This window comes from Pleurodeles waltl, chromosome 2_2, assembly GCF_031143425.1.
Source record: "Pleurodeles waltl isolate 20211129_DDA chromosome 2_2, aPleWal1.hap1.20221129, whole genome shotgun sequence".
NCBI lineage: Eukaryota > Metazoa > Chordata > Amphibia > Caudata > Salamandridae > Pleurodeles > Pleurodeles waltl.
The window spans coordinates 118,251,866-118,272,581 of NC_090439.1; the positions used below are offsets into that span (position 1 = coordinate 118,251,866).

General features: G+C 41.9%; 1 protein-coding gene across 5 annotated transcripts in view; it reads left to right on the forward strand.

Moving 5' to 3' along the window:
* The window catches only part of RNF152 (ring finger protein 152), a 239,029-nt gene that overhangs the window by 194,501 nt on the left and 23,812 nt on the right, over window positions 1-20,716 (forward strand). For 4 of the 5 annotated variants that reach the window (XM_069219503.1, XM_069219501.1, XM_069219504.1 and 1 more), the window contains one exon: window positions 15,407-20,249. The exons of the other annotated variant lie outside the window; for it this stretch is intronic. In XM_069219503.1, coding sequence (XP_069075604.1) covers window positions 15,599-16,210 — 612 coding nt within the window. In that variant the 5' untranslated portion in view covers window positions 15,407-15,598 and the 3' untranslated portion in view covers window positions 16,211-20,249. Of the gene's footprint in view, window positions 1-15,406; window positions 20,250-20,716 lie in introns of those variants that run through there. 5 annotated transcript variants of the gene reach the window in all.

Here is a 20,716-nt window from a genome sequence, read left to right on the forward strand (position 1 = left end):
CATGTTATGCTTCCACCACTGCGTTCATGCTGTTCAATTCCTAGTGAAGGAGGTAGCCTTCCACTACTATGAGGGTATTACTTTGGACGCCCCTCCTTGTCCAACAAGACTTCATTCATTGAGACAGGTCTCTATCATGGCACACACGCATGATCCATGTTTGCCTATGACAACAAAATCAGTATTAGGGATCCAGACATGACTACATTTGGACACTTTGGGCAGGGGCACACATCCATTGCATGCAGAGGACTTTTCCATCTCAACACACTCCTTCATCAGTGTGGTGATGAATGTCAAATATGTAAGCACTGCTCTTGATACAGCAACATCTGTCACTCAACATAAGACCACAATCCCTAATGCCTCCTTCTTTGGAAGGAAATTGGTGAAAATCATAATTCCCTGTGCACCATACAGCTTATTTCTTGCAGTGTAGGGGTTTTTGACAGGTTCATCTTAAAACTGTTTCCAAGCTTTCATATCATGCTGCTTTCATATCATGCACCACTAATTCTAGCATAGAACTCTAAAAGATGTAGTAGGAACTAACAGCTACTCCATCAATACCTTTCAGGGTACGAACCCATGCACTCCTTAATAAAATTACAAAGACCTGACTAAGGCTGCACCTGAGTTGAAAATAAACTCTCCCAGGGATAACATCTCTGCTATTAACAATGCACAACAAAAGGTGGAGCTTCTGCCAGCTATTTACTTTCTGAAAATTTGCTGCTGCTCAAGTAACTGAATGTCTCAAGATTCTGATTAGGAGTATAATGATATCTTGAAATGAGATAGTGACCCAAATTGAGACGGACATCTCCTGTGTACGGGGCAAGGGCATGGATAAAATGACACCAATAACTAAGCATCTTCTGCCACTTAATTGTAAGAGGCTGGCCTGGTTTGTAGTGTGTATCTTAGGTACTTACACCTTATACCAGGTCCAGTTATTCCTTATTAGTGAAATGTGGTAGCGTTCTAGCAGCTTAGGCTGATAGAGGTAGCCGTAGCAGAGCAGCTTAGGCTGAACTAGGCGACATGCAAAGCTCCTGCAATACTACTATAGTTACACAGTACTTATACACAATAAAAGACAATACTCAGTGTTACCAAAAATAAAAGGTACTTTATTTTAGTGACACAAGGCCAAAAATACCTTAGAGAAAATACTCCTTCGGGAGGTAAGTACTATACACAATATATACACTAGACACCAAAATGAGGTAAGTAAAGAGTCATAGGATCGTGCAAACAATAGAAAATACCATAGAATGCAATAGGAAGAAATAGGCCTAGGAGAAACACAAACCATACACTAAGAAAGTGGAATGCAAATCACAAATTCCCCCGTAGGCAAGTATAGTATGTAGAGGATCACTGGGAGTGTAAGAAAACACCAAAGGTAAGTAAAATACCCCACCCCAGAGCCCAGGAAAGTAGGAGTAAGGTACTGAAAGATTCCTTAGGATACACTACAAGTCATGATTAGAGTTATTGCAAGAACCAAGCAAGACTGCAAGCAACAAACGGTGGATTCCTGGACCTGAAGACCTGTACAGAGAGGAGACCAAGTCCAGAAGTTGCAGAAGATTCCAAGAAGGACAGGAGCCCCTGCAACCTAGAAGATGGTGCAAAAGAGGATTCTCCGGTTGGAAGAAGTCTGCAGAAGAGCACCAAAGAAGATGACTGTGGGTTCCTGCATGATGCAAAGGACGTCCCACATGGAGATGTTGGATGCAGGCGAGTTGCCTCGCTAGAATCGTCCAACAAGCCTTGGTTCAAGTAATGTCACGGAATGCGTCAAAATGGCGCTGCCTGGACCCAGGAGGGACCTGGGGGCCTCAACTTGGACTGAGGAGGCAGAGGGGGCTCCCAACACTGGAGGGAACCCACAGATGACCAGGCAGCACCCACGGAGGTCCCAGGACACGGGGACAAAGAAGGTGCATATTGTGGTTGCTGCAGCACTACAAAAAGGTCCCACGCAGGCGGAGAACAACTCAGCGAGTTGAGCGTTGCAGGATAGAGTGCTGGGGACCTGGGCCAGGCTGTGCACGAAGGATTCCTGCAAATAGTGCACAGAGGCCTCAGGAGGTGAAGATGACACAGTGCACAGGGGTACTATCGCAAACCGGGAAGGCAAGCTCTTACCTCCTCCAAATTTACAGCTGGACCTTAGGACAGTCTGCGCCTAAAGGGTCCACCACCTGTGTTCCAAGGAGCACGCTCGTTGTCAGGAGAGGAGTCCCAGAGAACCAGTCGTCATCTTAGAAGGTGTCTGCTGGAGCAGGGAAGTGACTCCGTCACTCCATGGGAGATTTCTTTGGTCCTTCTGGTGCAGGGTGAAGACAGGGAGTCCCCAGAGCGTGCACACCATGGAAACTGTTGCAGTTGCTGGCTGGAGCTGAAGTTGCAGAGTTGCAGTAGCCTTTCTGGATACTTTGTTGCAATTCCAGTGGTTCCTGGAGCAGTCTGTGGTTGGTCAGAGGATAAAGCAGGAGTTGCAGAGGATTCCTAGTGGAAACTTGCAAGCCAAATCTGAAGACAAACCTACAGGAGAGACCCTAAATAGCCCTGAGTGGGGGATTGGCTACCTAACCTGATATGCACCAATCAAGAGGGGCCTCTGGCATCACCTGCTGGCACTGGCCACACAGATAGCTCTGGAGTGTCCCCACACCTTGGAAAACAAGATGGCTTATGCCAGGGACACACTGGAGAAGCTCTGGGCACCACCCCTGGGGTGGTGATGGACAGGGGAGTGGTCACTCCCCTTTCCTTTGTCCAGTTTTGCACCAGACCAGGGACTGGGGGTCCCTGAAAGGGTGTAAACTGGCTAATGCAAGGAGGGCACCATCTGTGGCCTTCAAAGCATTTTCAGAGGCTGGGAGAGGCTACCCCTCCCAAGTCTGTAACATCTATTTCCAAAGGGAGGGGGTGTAACACCCTCCTCTCAAAGGAAATGCTTTGTTCTGCCTTCCTGGGACTGAGCTACTCAGACCCCAGGACTGCAGAACTCTGTCTGTGAGGTGGCAGCAACTATAGCTGCAGTGCAAGCCTCAGAGAGCTGGTTTGGCAGGACTGGAGGTCCATGATGGAGCCGCCAGGATGCATGGGATTGGCCCACCAATACCAGATTTGGAATGGGGGGACAATTCTATGACCTTAGACAACTTACATGACCATATTCGGAGTTACCATTGTGAAGCTACATATAGGTATTGACCTATGTGTAGTGAACGCGTGTGATGGTATCCCCGCACTCTCGACGTCCGGGGAACTGGCCTTGGACAGCGTGGGGGCACCTTTGCTAGTGCAAGGGTGCCCTCACACTTAGTAACTTTGCACCTAGCCTTCGGTAAATGAAGTTTAGACATATAGGTGACTTATAAGTTACTTAAGTGCAGTGCAAATGGCTGTGAAATAGTGTGTGCACTATTTCACGCAGGTTGCAGTGGCAGTCCTGTGAAAGGGCTTGCCTGAGCTCCTTATGGGTGGCAAAAGAAATGCTGCAGCCCATAAGGATCTCCTGGAACCCCAATGCCCTGGGTACCTAGGACCCATATCCTAGGGACTTATAAGGGGGGGGCAGTGTGCCAATTGGTATTGGTAAATGAAGTCACTAAACTATAGTGACTAATTTGGAAGCAGAGAGAGCATAAGCACTGACGTTCTGGTTAGCAAAACTTCAGTGACACAGTTAAGCACTACTGACAGCACACAAATTAGGCCACAAACTATGAGCACTGGGGTCCTGGCTAGCAGGATCTCAGTGAGACAGGCAAAACACACTGACAAATAGTGTTTTAACTATGAGCCTCTGGGGTTCTGGCTAGCAGGATCCCAGTGAGACAGGCAAAACACACTGACAAATAGTGTTTTAACTATGAGCACTGGGGTTCTGACTAGCAGGATCCCAGTGAGAGAGTCAACACACACTACATTGACACACACTCACAAACAGGCCAACTGTGGGGGTAACCATGCTAGAAAGAGGATACTTTCTCACATTCATTAACTATCATCTACAATTTGAGGCTGAAGAGCTTTCGTCCTTTATGGACTGTTTGAGCACAATGACCTTTCTGGCATCCTTCCTCCTTTCAAGCATGAAACCAGTATTTTCTCCTTCCAACAGCCCCAGATAAGGAATAGAGAAAGGGTGGTATTCACTGTACACATCCAGAAATGTGTCAGGAAGTTGATAAGAAGCCACATCCTTGAGCCTGGGTTTGTGACAGAGGTGAGAGGGTGTCTCAGATATGTTTTTCTCAGGGCGCTCATCACTCCATTGTGTTTCTCCTTCCTCTTTGAAGGCATCTTTGAATACACCTGAATCCACATCTGGGACAACATGGGATAATTCTGGTATATATTTATCAGAAGTTAGCTTGTTGCGCACACCATCAAGTGCTGTTTTCACAAACTGCAGAATCAGTCAGTTGTCAAGTACACCAGGAAGAGAAGAAAGTTTTGGCACTTGGAACATAGGTAGAAAAGTATGGTGCAAGGCGCTTGAGTTTTTTTAGCCAGTAGAAGGGGGGTCTGTGTTCTTGATCAACAATCCAAACTGTGCTCTTTCACTTGTTTTTCTATTTCTCTGAACACTCAGTGACAACAAATATCTATTTAAATTCGGCCTATCTGCCCCCGGGGGGGGGCAGAAACCACTAAACACCAGGGATAATAAAAAAAAAAAAAATAGATGTGGTGAGCGACCCCTTAGGCAAGGGTCATTCCTCAAGGGGCAAATTGCATTTAGGCCCTTTATGCCCCCCCTTGGAGGCAGATAGGCCTATTTTTTTTTTTTTAGGTCAATCTGCCCCAAGGGGAGGCAGAAATCATTAGTTACCAGGGATTTTTTTTTTGTTTTAAATGAAAGGGAGCGACCCCTTGGGCAAGGGTCGCTCCCCTGGGGGCATTTAATTACTAGGCCTTTTTTGCCCCCCCCCTACGGTGCAGATCAGCCTATTTAAATTAGGCTGATCTGCCCCTGGGTGGCAGACGCCACTAGGCACCAGGGATGATTTTATTTTTTAGACGTGGGGAGCAACCCCTTAGACAAGGGTCGCTCTCCTGGGGGCAAACTGTATTTATGCCATTTTTGCCCCCTTGGGGGCAGATAGGCATATTTTTCTGAAGCCAATCTGCCCCCAAGAAGGGCAGAAACCACTAGCAAGGGATTTCTTATTTGGACGTCACTTGAATAACCGTTTGAAACCTACCTGACACGTTTTTGTAACACAAGTACCTCAAAAACTACTGAAAAGATTTACATAAAACTACAGAGATGCACTACCCAAAGTAAAGGTCTCATTTCATTATACATCTGAAATAATTCCACCTAACTTTTCCCCACTTTGACAGTTCAAAGAAAACATGACATGTTGAACGTCAGCCACTTGTACTAATAGGCAAATGTAACACACATGCACACACACACACACACACACACACTATGTATGTTTCATTCTTACCACTTTCATTATCTTTTTCAGGGACCTTTAGGTTAGGTTTAGTTGTTTCTGGAAGAGTTTGTTCAATTGTAATCCTATTTGTGCAATTCAGGGGGATCACTTTAAAAAACAATAGCTATGTTGGTTAATTAAATTCGGGCTCTGTGATATATTATGGGTTTGTCATGGATACTCTCCTATTTTGTGCCACTTAAGTAACATGAAAAGGACAGTTGGAATTACCTGCATCACCACACACACATGCTGAAAATCAAATTCTTCTTAGTGGAACCCCTAATTGGCCAAATGTACTTTTTGTAAAACCTGCCAGGCCTGCAAGTAATGCTTTTTCATTTTTGTCTCTTACTAGTACTTTAAGGGTATTTTTTTTTTTAGGTGCAGGGATGTTGTACTGGACTCTCTATCAACGCTACTCTAACGCTTAATAAAAGAAAATTTCATAGACATAAAGGCAACTGGCACTGTACTGTTAGTGTCAGTTTAGAAAGTAGTGAGAAATTATTTTTGTTTTGCCTACTACAAAACATGTTTTAACCCTCTACCCCATTACAAGCAAGAAACCACAACAAAATGGCCTCTCCATGGCACATTTGTTAAGCTAACATTAACCAGAGTATTCGTTGTTATTAGTATTTGTTCTTAGCACGCTAGAGTTTCTTCAATTTCTATTTGGCTGTTAGGCGTGAAAAGTAGCGTGGCATGGCCTTGTCAACTACATTTATCTATTTTAAGGGTTTTTATGTAGCCCTAAAAAGCACACAAGCAATGAGTGCTTTCCAAAAGGAACTTACACAAGAGAAGAAAACAATGGTGTACCAAAATACAGGAGTAAAGAAAGAGCATCTAACAGTTTGTCCAGTACGCGAGAACTAATAGAGACATGTAATTAAACAGCGTCACAGTACACAAAAGTATTGATGTAAATGAAGAAGCAGATTCAGACGAATATATAGACAAAGATAAAGTTTACCCCTCCTGGGATGAGACCCAACATCCATTTAAGTTTTGTTATATTGTATAAATCAGCAGTAAAGAATTAGGCGAAACTCGAAGGAAACTAGGTGGCTAAGGGGATTTGGGGCCAAAGTATTGATCCTAAAGATAGCAATTCAGTTCTTTTTTAATACGAGAACAGAAGCGGCTCTGCCCATTGCCGTTGGATGGGAGTATCAGACTTTTGATGTGCAATGTTCAAAATTCCAGTAGTCCAGTCAAGGTAGTACCAGTGCTTCAGCCACATCTTTAAGCATGAGTGGCCATGGAGTTAATGCGTTTTTTGTGTTTGAGACAAGAGCCAAGAATAAACCCAATGATTTAGCATGCTCAATTATCTGTGGAGTGCAGTCTAGGATGTTGGTGGCGTCCACTAATTCTGGGAAGAAGAGGTGCCAGGCTGGGCCGAAACGAGTAAGAATTCAGTTTTATGCAAATTGGGTTTAAGATTATGGCCAGTCATCCAATACTGGATCCTGCCAAGAGTCGTTGCTATCAAGGTAATGTGAGAGGAGAAGGAGACCTTCAGGTAAAGCTGAGTGTCATCTATATATTGGTGATAGGAGATGCTAGACTTTCTAATGGGGTCTCCTAAAGCGTTGACGTAGAGTTTAGAGAGCAAAGGCTAAAACAGATCCATGAGGAACGCTATTCCACTGGAGGAGTGATGAGTTTGTTATTAATGAATGATTGGTTAGGTAGAAATTAGACCAGCAAACTTGCCTTCAAAACCCACACATTTCTTTACCGTATGACTAAGTATATTTGGGTTGAAGGTGTCAAATGCCTAAGACAGATCCAGAAGTATCACCAGGCAAGAGACATTATTTTCCAAAAATATGAACAGCTTCACCAAAAATGTGCAAACTGGCAGTTTCTGTACTAGAGTCTGCTCTACAACCCAGACTGGAAACCATCTAGTAGACTGTTGTCCTGTATGACCTGTATCAATTTGTTGTTCCCAATACTTTCCAGACTTTTGGCCCAATGTTTATCCTGGTAACTGGTCAGATGTTATTAAGATTGTTCTGTTCAGCAAATGTTTTTTTAGAGAGGTGAAACATGAAGATTTTTAGGCCCTCCAGTAAAACCCCTAATGTTAGAGAAAAGCTGGACCAGTCAGTCAAAAGATTAGAGCAGATTTCTTCAGTAGGGTTTGATGGTCAATGATCATATGTATGGTTTAAAATTGGAAATGTTCCACAGAAGATCAGAATCAGATTTTTCTTTGAAAAAAGACCAGTTGTTCCTGGAATTTTTTGGTGATGATAGCCCACTTGGAAACATGAGGCAGAAGCAAATTAATATATTTAACTTTAATGTTGAAGAAACAGCTGAATTATTTGCATTTCCTATCTTGATCAGTTACACTGCATTTACTATCTCAGTTACTATGAAGGTTGAAGAGGGTTCATTACTTAGATAACAGTCTGAAATAACTTCTAAGTCTTTGGATGGCTGATTCAATACGTAACTTCATGGATAAGGCTTTATCTTAAAAAACGTGTTTTTGCTCAGTCCTCTGACAGCACACAGCTGTTCTAGATTAGCCACATGAGGCTTTAATGCCAATTTGTTCCGAAGCTATCAGTAAGTTATTTTTTGTTCTGCCTGGCTGGAGCAACCTCATTGATAATTCCAGTCATGGCATTGTTTGATATGTTGGTGGCATTATTCACTTCATGGTTTTCCTCAAAGCTAGGGAGAGTGGATTGAACAGCAGGCTGGAAGATCAATCATGCTCATATAATTTAAGTTTCAGGCCTAGGTTTTCTGTTTCTTAATTTGTCCATTAGTAGTAAAATTACAAAAGGGCATAGAGAATGAGATTTGATGGTGGTCAGATCAGTCGTTTACAATAGGGTAATTAACATAAGCACCAACATTTGTAGATATAATGAAATCCAAGATGGCCCTTTTGATGTGTGTAGGTTTACAACAATGTTAGATCAGTTCATTAGCATGCAGGTAGGAGGAAAAGAGGGCAGGAGAGGTATCACAGGGTTGTCCCATTGTAAACTGAAATGTCCAGTACATGTGTGATTGTTTTTAGGCAAAGAGAGTTGGGAGGTCATAAATTACACATAGTTTTCAACAAAGGCCTTGTTCTCACCAATGAATGGTAGATGATGTGATATATTTATGACTTTTGTGCAATGTTATCAATGACGGTGCAGAATAAACTATCTTGCATCTTTTGTCTCAGTTTTTAGTTATATGAGAAGTGTTTTGTACTGTAGAGGAGCCATCACCTAGCCAATGATACGAACAATGGGAGGGGGTGCATCACACATGTAATTATATGGGGTATGGTGTCCAATGTGTTCTGTTGGTTCTGTGAGCCTTATGTAGGTAAATGCATTGCCTCTGTTACATTACCACACTACATTCATTTATAACTCATTATTTCAAGAAGGTGTATTTACATTTTATTTGTATATCTTATTGCATACATAGTTAGTACTTTACCAGCCCTTTCACACGAGGGTAGAGCAGATAGATGGGCCTAAGATGGGACAAATGAGATTAGTGGGAAGAATGGACCTAGTTGTGGGTACAGAGGGGTTTGAGTGGGGTAGATTGATCTGGAATAATTTGCCAAGGGGTGAGCAATCTGTATTTACCCCTCTTGTGATCCCCCAGAGGTCTGCCTACAGGCATTAGACAGGACATTTATATTCATGTTTATTGTGCTTTTCATAACTATTCCATATAGCTTCTGTCCATAAATCCCCACCCACCTATATTTCAATGTGAAATATAATTACAGAGCAAGAAGGGGAACGAAGAGAGGTTTCACAAAGAAAACAAAGAAGCATTGATTGATACATAAAAATATATATATATATATATATATATATATATATATATATATATATATATATATATATATATATATATATATATATACATACATACATAGTCAGTAAGAGAACCAGAAGGAGAAAAAGATGTATGGATTGAAATAGATCCATGGCCATTGAAAGAGGTGAGGTGCCTGGAGAAAGTGTGGAATTGATCCACAGAAAAGAAGAGTCAGAAAGTCACATAAGCAAAGAAGTGGGGTGCTAGACTGTTGGAACTGGCGCCGAAAGTTAGAAAGAAAGGGAAGGAGATGAAGAGGAATAAAGGTAAGGGATGGAAAAGCAGGGAAGAGAGGGTGAAAGCAAAGTTGTTGTAGTAGGCGTGAGTAATTAGAAGGGTGAGAGACTTGAAGGAGGTGGGAAAGACACTAAGGAATAGAAGAGAGTTATGAGGTTTAATGGAAGAAGTTCTAATTTGAGTAGAGTTTAAAATTCGTTGTGTTGGCACTAGTCTACAGTGTCTATCCTTGAAAAACTCCTTTGTGTTGCTTTTGCATTGAGTGGCAGTGCGTTATTTCCTGAGAAGTGGTTTCCACCCAGGTTAAACCATAAATTATATTTCTGATGGTTGTTACGTTTAAAATATGGGCGTAAAAATGTCAGACGACAAAATGACAGAACTTAATTGTATTGATGACTGACTTGGCAGAGAAAGAGGTGGAGTTTAACGCTTCAGTTATTTTCTTTGGAAACAGTCGATATAAACTCTATTGCCAGGTTCGCCACTCGACAAATGGTATCATCTTGATCAAATAATTTTATCTCCGTTTTGCACTTGGTACGATAATTGATATTATTAATCTCTTGGGTACAATATTACGAATAGACTTGAAATGTACTTTTAAGTATATAACGCTCAGTATTTCAGACTCCCCTGCATTTCATTCCTCCTATATTCGTTGAAATCCGGATAGTTGGTTGTAATTTTCCTTCAAGTGAACAATGTCAGGAAATGTAAAACATAACTATCCTCCCTGTGTAACATTTATAGTCTTGAATGATCACATAGTAGGACAACATAAGTGTCTGAAGTCAAAACAGGAAGTTCCACATGTAGGCACTGGGGAGGAACTACCCTATGAAATAAAACTCTGGAAGGTTAATGCAGCTCCGCTTTAATGCTAATTTTAGCAATGTTTTGATTGAGCATACAATTTAATCTCCTACAATTAGATTTAATGAAATATTCATTCCTATAAACAAAATGCTTCTAAAATGATTCATAACTATGTGGAATCAATTTAAGAGGCGCAGCGAGTTGCGGAGCATTTTCTTATGGCGGCAGTAATTTGTACCGCACTTGCAGTTTACTAACAGTTAATCAAAACATATTGGCACATGGCGCAAATGAAATTAAAATCATTAGGGAGCAGAGAGAGAGGGCAATGCCGAGAAAGGGCAGACTTAATGGAATATTGCTGATAATTGCAATTCGCTTCCACACAACTCTTAGCACTTAAACGTGCACTTTCTACAGTGAGCAATGCGGAGGCCTTGCTTCAGAAGCTTCATAAACGTGATTGCGCACTAGTATAATGGTAGTGACACACAGTGCTAATTTGTTAAATAAAAGAAATTAAAAAAAACATAGTGCCACAAACTTTCCTTTAGGTCCATTCAAATTCTGGAGTTTCTGGATACCAAAGCAGCCTAATATTGATCCCACCTCATCCCTCTTTGTTCCAATACCTTGCACTACATTTCTCTTTTTCACTCTTGTAGTTTTTTATTGTTGTTGCTTTCTCTCTTTGTCTCTCTTTTCCTTAATTTTTCTTCTTCCATCTGTATGCCTTTCAGCCTTTCTCTCTCCTGAAATGTCAGTCTGATGAGTGCTGGTGCCCAACACCTTCAAGCACTGGCACTCATTAAATACGAAACTCATCTTCACAGATGTTTCCTGTCTGACCATTTCCATGGGAGAGAGCAAGCAGTAATCTCTCCAGAACAGTTTTTTTTCCTGAATGCATTAAGAGAGACCACAAAGACTTTCTTCTCCACCTGCTTAGTCATGCTGGTTCTTGCTTCCTGTGTCTCTTCAAAAAGCCCAGTGTTGACTCTAGCGGGCTAGTGACCATATCTTGTAGCTTCATTTCTTTAATACTGCATCATCCAACTGTACTAAATCTGCACCCTTTGTCTTTCTTCATCCCTCTTTTTTATCAGGTGGGCCAAGAAGTCACAAACACCACGCGAGTGGTGGCTCATTAAACTGGTACGTTCAATCCTGGAATCTGTGCCAAATCTCCATGTGACAGGTTCAAATCCAAGCTAGACCTCCCAGTCTTTCACCCATAAGAGGTTGCTAAAATGTGTACCATTGAGTTGGTTAATGAACATCTGCTGTTCAGTGCTAAGATGCCCCATTGTATGAAAAGCGACCTTTAAACGTACAATTCTTGTGTAGAACAGTGTAAATAATTATAATCTCTTTCCTCTGATGAGCCCAGACTGATGTCTGCTGAAATACATTCTCTAAACCCACAATGTAATATTCTCAGGGTTATCAATCAATCAATCAGCACTTTGTATAGCACTGCTTATCACCCATGGGGTCTCAAGGTGCTGTCGAAGGGGAGCCGGTCAGTCAGAGCCAGACCTTGAGGTCCTTCTTGAAATGATTCAGCGAGGGGGGCTGCCTGAGGTGGGTAGGTAGCCTCTTCCAGGTCTGTGCTGCGAGGTGGGAGAAGGATCTGCCTCCCACTGTGCTCTTCCTGATTCTACGGGTGGCAGCAAGGGCAAGTTGAGAAGATCTGAGTTGTCTGGCGGGGGTGTACAAAGATAGGTAGTGGTTGAGGTAGGCTGGTCCCATGTTGTGCAGAGCTTTGTAGGAATGAGTCTACAAAATCAATCAATAATTAGTTATGATTTATCGTACTGTGTACTACTTTGTTGTACTCTGATCCCACCCCTACATAAACCATATTTCTTATTCATTTTTGTAGTTTCATTCAGCAAAAAATATTTTTTAAAAAAATTCTTTATACAAATGCCCCTTTTGTCAGAGAGCTTTATACAGGTGCAGGGCATCACTAGGGAGATTTGATTTTGTCCCCCAGGTTTGTGCTCAGTTGAAATTGTACGTTTCAAAGTTGCGGATAGTTGAACTGTTGTGTTGATTTCATAATGTATATAGTCCGTACAGACCTTCTGAAAATGACTGCAGCATATATTGTTGTGTTGTTGTTTTATATCAACTGTACTGTTTCTGATCTGAGCCCATTCAAACTGCGTGTGCAATTTTGCCCTCAATTAAGTGTTGCTTTTTATCGTCACTTTTGTTGATGTTGAATTGCTCTTTGTGGAATGCGTTTTGGGGTCTACAGTAGTGTATTTTTTTCAAAAGAAATCAAGGTAACACTTCGAAATTCAGTCCATTAACTATGCATAACATGTTTTCATTAAGGTAAAACAACTCATCATCATTAGAGAGAAAAATCAACTCATACAAAGCAATTTATCACAACAAAACTGGAGACAAACAGCAATATCTAAAAGTCAGACCAGTTCTGTGTGGCCTAGAGAACACAAGAGAAACAGATGTTTTTTTAACAAGTGCTGCCTGTTTCCTTTCTAACCTTAAGGACTCAACATATAGGGCTGCCAATTTTTTTTTATTTAGTCTGCAGTAGGCTGCAGTATATTCTTAGAAGAATCTGCCTTTTCGCATCTACTTAACGCATCCTAAAAAAATAACAGTACGCATTACTTCTTTTCCCCTTGTCTTTGCCCAGACATCACTTCTTTGAGGAGTATAACCCTTTGAATGTACAGGAAGGGAAACGGGAAATTTTAACCCTAACCCCAACCACCCTCAGCTAGTTACAAGTACTCTAAAAGGGTCATCCCCTCAGCACTTTTTGTTGTGTTTCTTGTGAAGGCGAGGAATCAGGATTTCGAAGTGGTAGCCAGGCTACTGTTTCCAATACTATCCAAAAATGATATCTCTCTGGTGGACTTGGGGCATTATTTTGGACCATCCAGGGAGCGCCATGGTAGTAGGAAATGTGGAAGGAATCCCCAAGCAAGACCATAAGCAGTGTGTGACATCTCTTATGCTCCATGCATGTCTTACCAGTTTAAGAATAGTGGTATTATGCTCTTTCTCAACAAAGTTGGGCTGGTCTTCTCTTATTACCAAGCTAGTGGATTGAAGGACCAGAGTAGAGTCCTTATATCATTTCTACAGTTTATTGATAGTGATTAGAACATTGTTTAAGTGTGACAGTATTGGGAGCCTCTAGAGCTGCGATCGTATTTAGACCATGTGCTGGATCACTCTTGTATTTTATTTCCATAAGCATGTGCAGATGTTTCTGAGTCTGTGGGTGTGCATTCTTTAAATTCTCAGCATCTGAAGGATAGGTCGCAGTCCAAAATGAACTTAGTTCACTAAAGCTATTTAAAGGAGTAAGATGGACAGCATTTAGTGTTGTGTGAACTTGCTTGTATTTTTTATTGGTGGTATATTGATTTTTGTTGCTAATGAGGAAACATTTGGAGAAAAATGAGCACTGATCACAATCTCCTGACTCTTCTAGCTTCTCTACACAATCTTTCTCTCCTTCTAAAAAGAACATAGGAGCAGAGAGTGCAAGGATTACAAAATTGATTTTGGAAACTCTGGGTTCTTTATCTGCATCAGAGTATTCACTACTGAAAAGCAGAAGGAAACATACTTTTCTAGACAGATGTTACCTGATTTATTGGCTTGTGTTAGAGACAGCATGGGGTTTCTAGTGCAAGAGTTACCAAGAAGAAGAGAATCACCTTCAAACTCCTCACCCACGCTCACAAAGCACTGCATAACACCTGACCAGAATACCTCAACAGGCGACTCTCCGTCTACACCCGACCTGGCATCTCCGATCCACCGACCTCACCCTTGCAACCGTGCCACGTGTCTGCAGAGCTACAATCGGCGGTAGATCATTCTCGCACCTCGCTACCAAGACGTGAAACACTCTTCCCACCCATCTGCGCCAGACCAAAGATCTCCTTGCCTTCAGGAAACTTCTCAAGACCTGGCTGTTCGAGCAGTAGCAGCACCTGCCCTCCCGCACAAAAAATGGATTCTTCACTTACTACTACAGACTAGATCTCTTCTGTTGGCAAAATCATGTGTTTTTACAACTACATTCTCTAAGATGTGTTATTTTTATTTTCTCATTTCCACACAAGTTCCAAATTCGAAATGCATCTGTCAACCCGGTAGGATTACTGCAACACCATCTATCTCAACCTCCCGCCATGCCAGATCCATAAACTGATTTTCGTCCAGACCAATGCTGGAAGATTGGCTCTAGGCCTCCGCATCAGAAGCAATATTTCCCGGCCCTCGCATCATTGCACTGGCTGCTGATAAAAAGGCAAATCTCTTTCAAAACGATGGGCTTGGTTCACAATGAAGTATTCACTCACAACCAATCTTCCGTACAGCTTTGGTTTTCCTGGTATTTACCTAGTCGCATATCGAAGTCCGAAAACCACTTTGTTTTCTGCATCATCAAGCTTTGTCTTAAGGCCATGAGTGGCAGGTCTTTCTCCAAAGCATCTACCACTAAATAGAATTCCCTGCTGCTATACCTTCGAAAAGAATCCAGCTTGCGTAAATTGAGGAAACAGCTGATGACTGGGCCTTTCTAGTTCCTTGTTAAAATAAGGCTTCTTATTCTAGAACCCTAATGCGTTCTCTAGTGAGTCATTAGGAGGGCGTGAGCTTTGAGTTATTAGCAGCAAGATATCCTGTGTAGGGTGCATGTTGCTCTATATGCCTAACGTAATCTAAGCCATCCGCAGGACATGCCTCAATCAACCAGTTCACGCAAAGCACAAGCAGGGATAAAACGTCCTTAGTTCACGTTAAATTTTAAATGCATCCAAAAATTGTGCGATAGTCAACAAATGTAAACGTAGATCAACTGTGTAGTCATAAATTCAGTAAATCAGACTTATTTTTTTAATGTATCAGTTATTAATGATTTGCTAAGGTTATCCGTATACACTTAAACTTATGTCATTTGTTTTTCTATTTTGTTTGCCTTTCTGACTAATACATTTCTTTTTCAGTTTTCTTCTAGGTAATGTAGCGATTTAAGCTTGAAAACTGCCTACATGAATGCTAACCATTTCCCCAGCCGAAAACACAGGGGAACGAAACACTGTGAAAACATCACTGTGACCTTGATGACAGAATTGAAGATCATTGCACCGAGGCTAAACAGCAGGATTCAGTTTAGGTTTTGAGTAATTTTATCAACAATGGAAACTCTTTCACAAGATTTGCTTCTGGAATGCCAAATCTGTTTCAATTATTACAGCCCTCTGCGACGGCCCAAGTTGCTGGACTGTCAACACACATGCTGCTCTGTCTGCCTCCAGCAGATGAGAGCCAGTCAAAAAGACTTGCGGTGCCCTTGGTGCCGCGGTATTACAAAGTTGCCACCCGGATACTCTGTTTCTCAGCTGCCTGATGACCCTGATGTAATTGCGGTCATTGCAATCCCTCACTCCTCACAGAATACTCCAGTCTTCATCAAGCTCCCTAGTAATGGCTGCTACATGCTGCCAATGCCGGTCTCCAAGGAGCGGGCCCTCTTGCCTGGTGACATTGGATGCCGCCTTTTACCTGGCGGCCAGCAGAAATCTGTCACAGTGGTGACAGTACCAGTGGAGCAGCAGCCCTTGCAGGGTGGAGCGCCACGTGGAATTGTGGAGGAGGAGCCAGAGAGGAGGGGTGTGGTTAAGAGCTCAACATGGTCTGGAGTTTGCACTGTGATCCTGGTGGCATGCGTCTTGGTCTTTCTTCTCGGCATTGTCCTCCACAACATGTCGTGCATTTCAAAACGCTTCACTGTGATTTCCTGCGGTTGATGGGGCTCATTACATTGAAACATACTATGTTGGTACTATGTTGGTACTAGTCAGAGGGGTGTGGAAAATAGGCGATAGTTACAGAAAATTGGTGGCGAGAATCTGAAGGGTGCAGCATTGACTTCTGAATGCAAAGCACTAAAAAAACGCTAGTGACCTGTTTAGCCCCAAAATGAGTCAAAGGTGGAACATGGCTTACAGCATCTGCGGGACGTGCCTGTGAATGCAAGTTTCCCACTCGTGGTCGCATTATAGAAGAAGGCTGCATGAAGAATCACATTTGTATGACATACCTTGTACTTTTGTAATGATTTTAATGGTATTATCAAGATGAAGTCATCTCCTAATGAGTGGATATTTTACTAGTATGTAAAGTGTGATCTTCATTAATGCAGTAGTAGATGGACATCAGCATTTTCAATGTATAGGTAGCATCACTCCTGAGGTTTCCAGAAATGGTGTGCTCCTTGTTTTTTTATGATTAGTAGCCTTGTAGGGGCTGAAACATTATCGAGTTGATAAAGCTTTTTTACTTATTAAATTGCACATTGAAGACAATTATAACCTAGAACATTGTGAAGTAGTTTTTAAAAGTAGGCACTTTCCAATCTGCCATGTTTCACGTTTGTTCTGTGTACCATGTCTCTTAAGTTTCCATTATTTTACCCACTTTTTTGCATTTTGTCTTTATTCTTATCAAAATAAAATAAGTAGGAATCTTGAAGGATATGGCTACTAAGGTATGAAGGGTGTGGATTTCTGATTCCTACTTCTGCCACACGGCTATAGGAAAAAGGACATTCTGCACGTGGTGTGCCTTGCTTGTTCTAAAACTTGTAGGAAGGGTTGTAAAAATGTACCCTTTTTTGGAGGGCTTGCGTTAGGTGTAAATGGCGTCTTAAATGTTAGCGTTGTGTAATCTTATTGTAATATGAGAAAGACAGTTGGTTACAGCTGATCAGTAGGGCTTGTGCTTGGCTTCAGTTAATCCCACACAGTCCATACATTGTTGATACAGTAAGCAGAATGCTGCGTTTTAAAATCACTCACAAAACCGGAGTAGGTGACAAGCCAATAATAAGCTGGGATTAAATGTACTGACAACACCATACTACAATTGGCAATTGAGAACCAGCATCACACTTCTTAAAACATATAATGATAATTCGAAAACCTATATGGCTAAATTCAGTTAAGATAGGATTTACCGTTACGGTATAGGCCAGCAGCAAATATGATATGGCATTTTTACAATAAAATGTAAAAGTAAAAAAAGGCATTTTTAAATAATGTTTCTATGGGCAGAGGATTCGTGCAAAGCCACCCATACATATTTTAAAAATATATATAGCCACAACTGGCTGCCGTTTGTCTTTTCTGTGGCCTTTTTCTTGTGACCTCGAGTGAAGTAATGGTGGGTTGAGACAATCTAAAGCTATTGCAAATTGAAGTGTAGATTTGTTAGCTGTATTTTGAACCCTCTGTTTCCGACTGTGCGTGATTGCTGCATCGTGGTTGTGTAAGAAGAGGCATATGACTGATTCGTTTGAGGCAGAGGACTGCAAGCGACTTTAGTTATGTTTTCCGCTGCAGTCTTTTAGTCCTCAATTACTTGCTGGAAAATGTTTCTGATTGTTTGTCGCATCATTCCATTAAAAGCAGAGTAAAACCAAGACATCAGTTGTGGCTTTTCATACATAATGTCTTTTGGCAAAATGCGACTTTGTTTATAGAGTGTGTTAATAGCTCTGGTATTGTACAGTTCATTTGGTCATCGCCGTGGGGTTTGCAAACATTGCTTTCTTCTCTGAGATCCAAATTCGGTATTGCTAGGTATGGGTGAGTGATGACCGAGGCTGTGGCCGGTTACAAGTCTTTGTGGCCTACACCAGAAATGATCAGAACCTTAACATCTGTTGTGAAATGTGTATTCTTGAATTCGTTGAAAAACAGCCATCTTGTATTTGACCAGCAAAAGTTTGAACGATCACCGGAATATCGGCCTCAGAACAAAGTCAAATATGTTAATTTTTGCAGGCAGGTGATTGGTTGCAAAAATGCACCACTACAGTAGCTGGACTTGAGGGCTGCTTGTGATACCACTACTTTCGTGTGTGAAGAACTGGCATCTTTCTGATGAGGCTTGAGGCTGAAAATGGTTCATGCATTAGCCCTTCTCTCGAGTGATGTGCCAGTCATTTTAAGAAGCGGGTTCTTGATAAATTGATATTTCGTGCTTGTTTAGCAGGGTGTGCATTTTTTAAAAGTGCAACTGCTACCCTTATGTTCAACTGAGGTCCCCAGGAGATACGTCGTAGTCTAGTTTCCCTTGACATGCAGATGTGTTCATACCAGCGCCTTTCATTTTTCACATTGCTTGCTAAAAGGTGGAGTGACAGAAACTTCCATTCCGTGTGAAATTGTGTAGGAAGTGTCACAGATGGCTTCATAGGCTACAATCCTCTAGTTTTAGATGCCTTTGCATTTTTTTCACCCGCTGTTGTGCCTTTATTTTTATTCCGTATATTCATGGCCCTTAAATTAAATCCATCAGGTTCAATGTATTTGGATGTGTTGAAAACCTGTCTTTTCCTTGCCACACCAAAAATCTTTGTTTTGCAGCTGATATCCCAAGCCAAAATGGAACATGTTGCCATAACAATTTCATACAATTCTGCGATTTTACTCAGTTACCCAGAACCCATTGATTCCAATTGTGATGTGTTATATTAGTCATGCATCTAATGTACCACTTATTGTCATACTTTATGTAAACATTGTAGTTTCTTAAATTATTTAAAAAGGGACGTCTCTACTGTTGGTGCAGTGCACAGGGGCCCAGAGCCCGGAGGGGCCCGTTGAACCCTGATAATTGCTGTATTTTACTACCCTCGACAGCAGTGAAAGAGGCTATTTTCCTGGCTTGCACCAGGGCCCATCGCATCCTTGCTACACTATTGAATTTAAGCAGCTTAATTTGTCGAAATTCGTTTACCTTTTATAGTTGCAGAGTTTCTAAGTCGTTCATTATCTTCCTGTGGTATTACCTGTTGGGAGCTTTGCTTGCTGGCCTAGTTGAAATAAATATCAGTGGTGAAAGTTAATGTCTGTTTACAGTCAGACTACATGTAGGCAGCTTGAGCCAGGTCTGTTGCGACATTAAGAGTATCCTTTTTCCCATTCTTGACCAGACCTGCTCAGTTCTGTGTCCATGTTTAGAGGCATGGACAATCCATGCCAAAAGTTGTTTCAATATTGATGCTGTAAACAGCAGGTTGCTGCATCCGGTGGTTGGTGCTGTCAGGCCCACTCCAGTGCAGTCCAACACATTCAGAGAAGTTCTAGAAGTCAACAGATGGGAGCTCCACAATGGCGGCTGCACGCCTGCATCGATTTCGATGTACTTACAAGCAGGTTCAAGTAGTGAGATTTTACCCCCCTGCACTGTTTTAACCGCTTCGGGTCAGGTGTAGCCTAGAAATGTTACCTGAAACCAGAAAATAGGCCTACAGTGTGTGCCCTTAAGGTTTAGTCTTGCTGGTTACCTGCGCCTGCTTCTGCATATCATCTACATTAACTCCGTTGTAGTTATATTACAGAGGCCAGTGTGCTTTAGGCGCTTACGATTCCTAGTGCACCCTGCTCTCACTAAGCATTTATTATTACAGTCGGGGAAAAAATATATTTTAGTTTCTAAAACTAACCCCCAGGGGCGCCATTTTTATTTTTTAATGTTGGTTCGAGTAGAAATGGATAGACCAAGATTGCCTTTCAGCTGAAGAATGCCTGCTACAATGCACGTGCCATATGTTCACGATCCAGCACTCTAAGTGCAAATGGAGAAAAATATAACGTTTGCGTCCTTTTCAGAAGTCGGATCACCTGGTACTAACGTAATGTAAATTGATGCAAATCGTGCTCTGCAGACTGCCACTCCTGCCCTTGTGCATGTCAAACTCGAGGAAAAAAACATTGCAACATGTCAAAATGTGATTCTGGTTTTATGTCAGTTATTAAATGTTTTACATAAGCCTTAAAAGTATGCCTTTCTGACTGAACACATTGACAGTTTAACGGGTAGATTTCCTTCTGTTTTTTTCTCAACTTAAAATGTATTTCCTGACAGCCTTGGAATGTAGTGTCACAGATTCGCCTCTCTCTGCATATCTGCCAGTGTAGTGTCAAAAACAAACAGCTCCTGCAAGAGAAGTCCAGCCTGTGCAGCGTCACGCTTACCACCGTGCGTCACCCACGGGACTGCTCGTTAGGGTTCGCTGTATGGCTTGGAAGTAGTACTCTCTGTAAATGGAGGGGTAGTGGTCCGACGTGCTCTACGTTTTGGCTTCGGGAGTTGACTCGAAAGAAGAGGTAGAATTATGCATTGTCAGCTGTCATCAACAAAAGTAAACTCGGAGCTTAATTTGGTTAAAAAAAAAAGGCGCAGGGCCCCGAAGTTTGGCTGGTCCCTGCGGAAAGCTGGAATTGCTGAAAACAAAGTCCAACTAG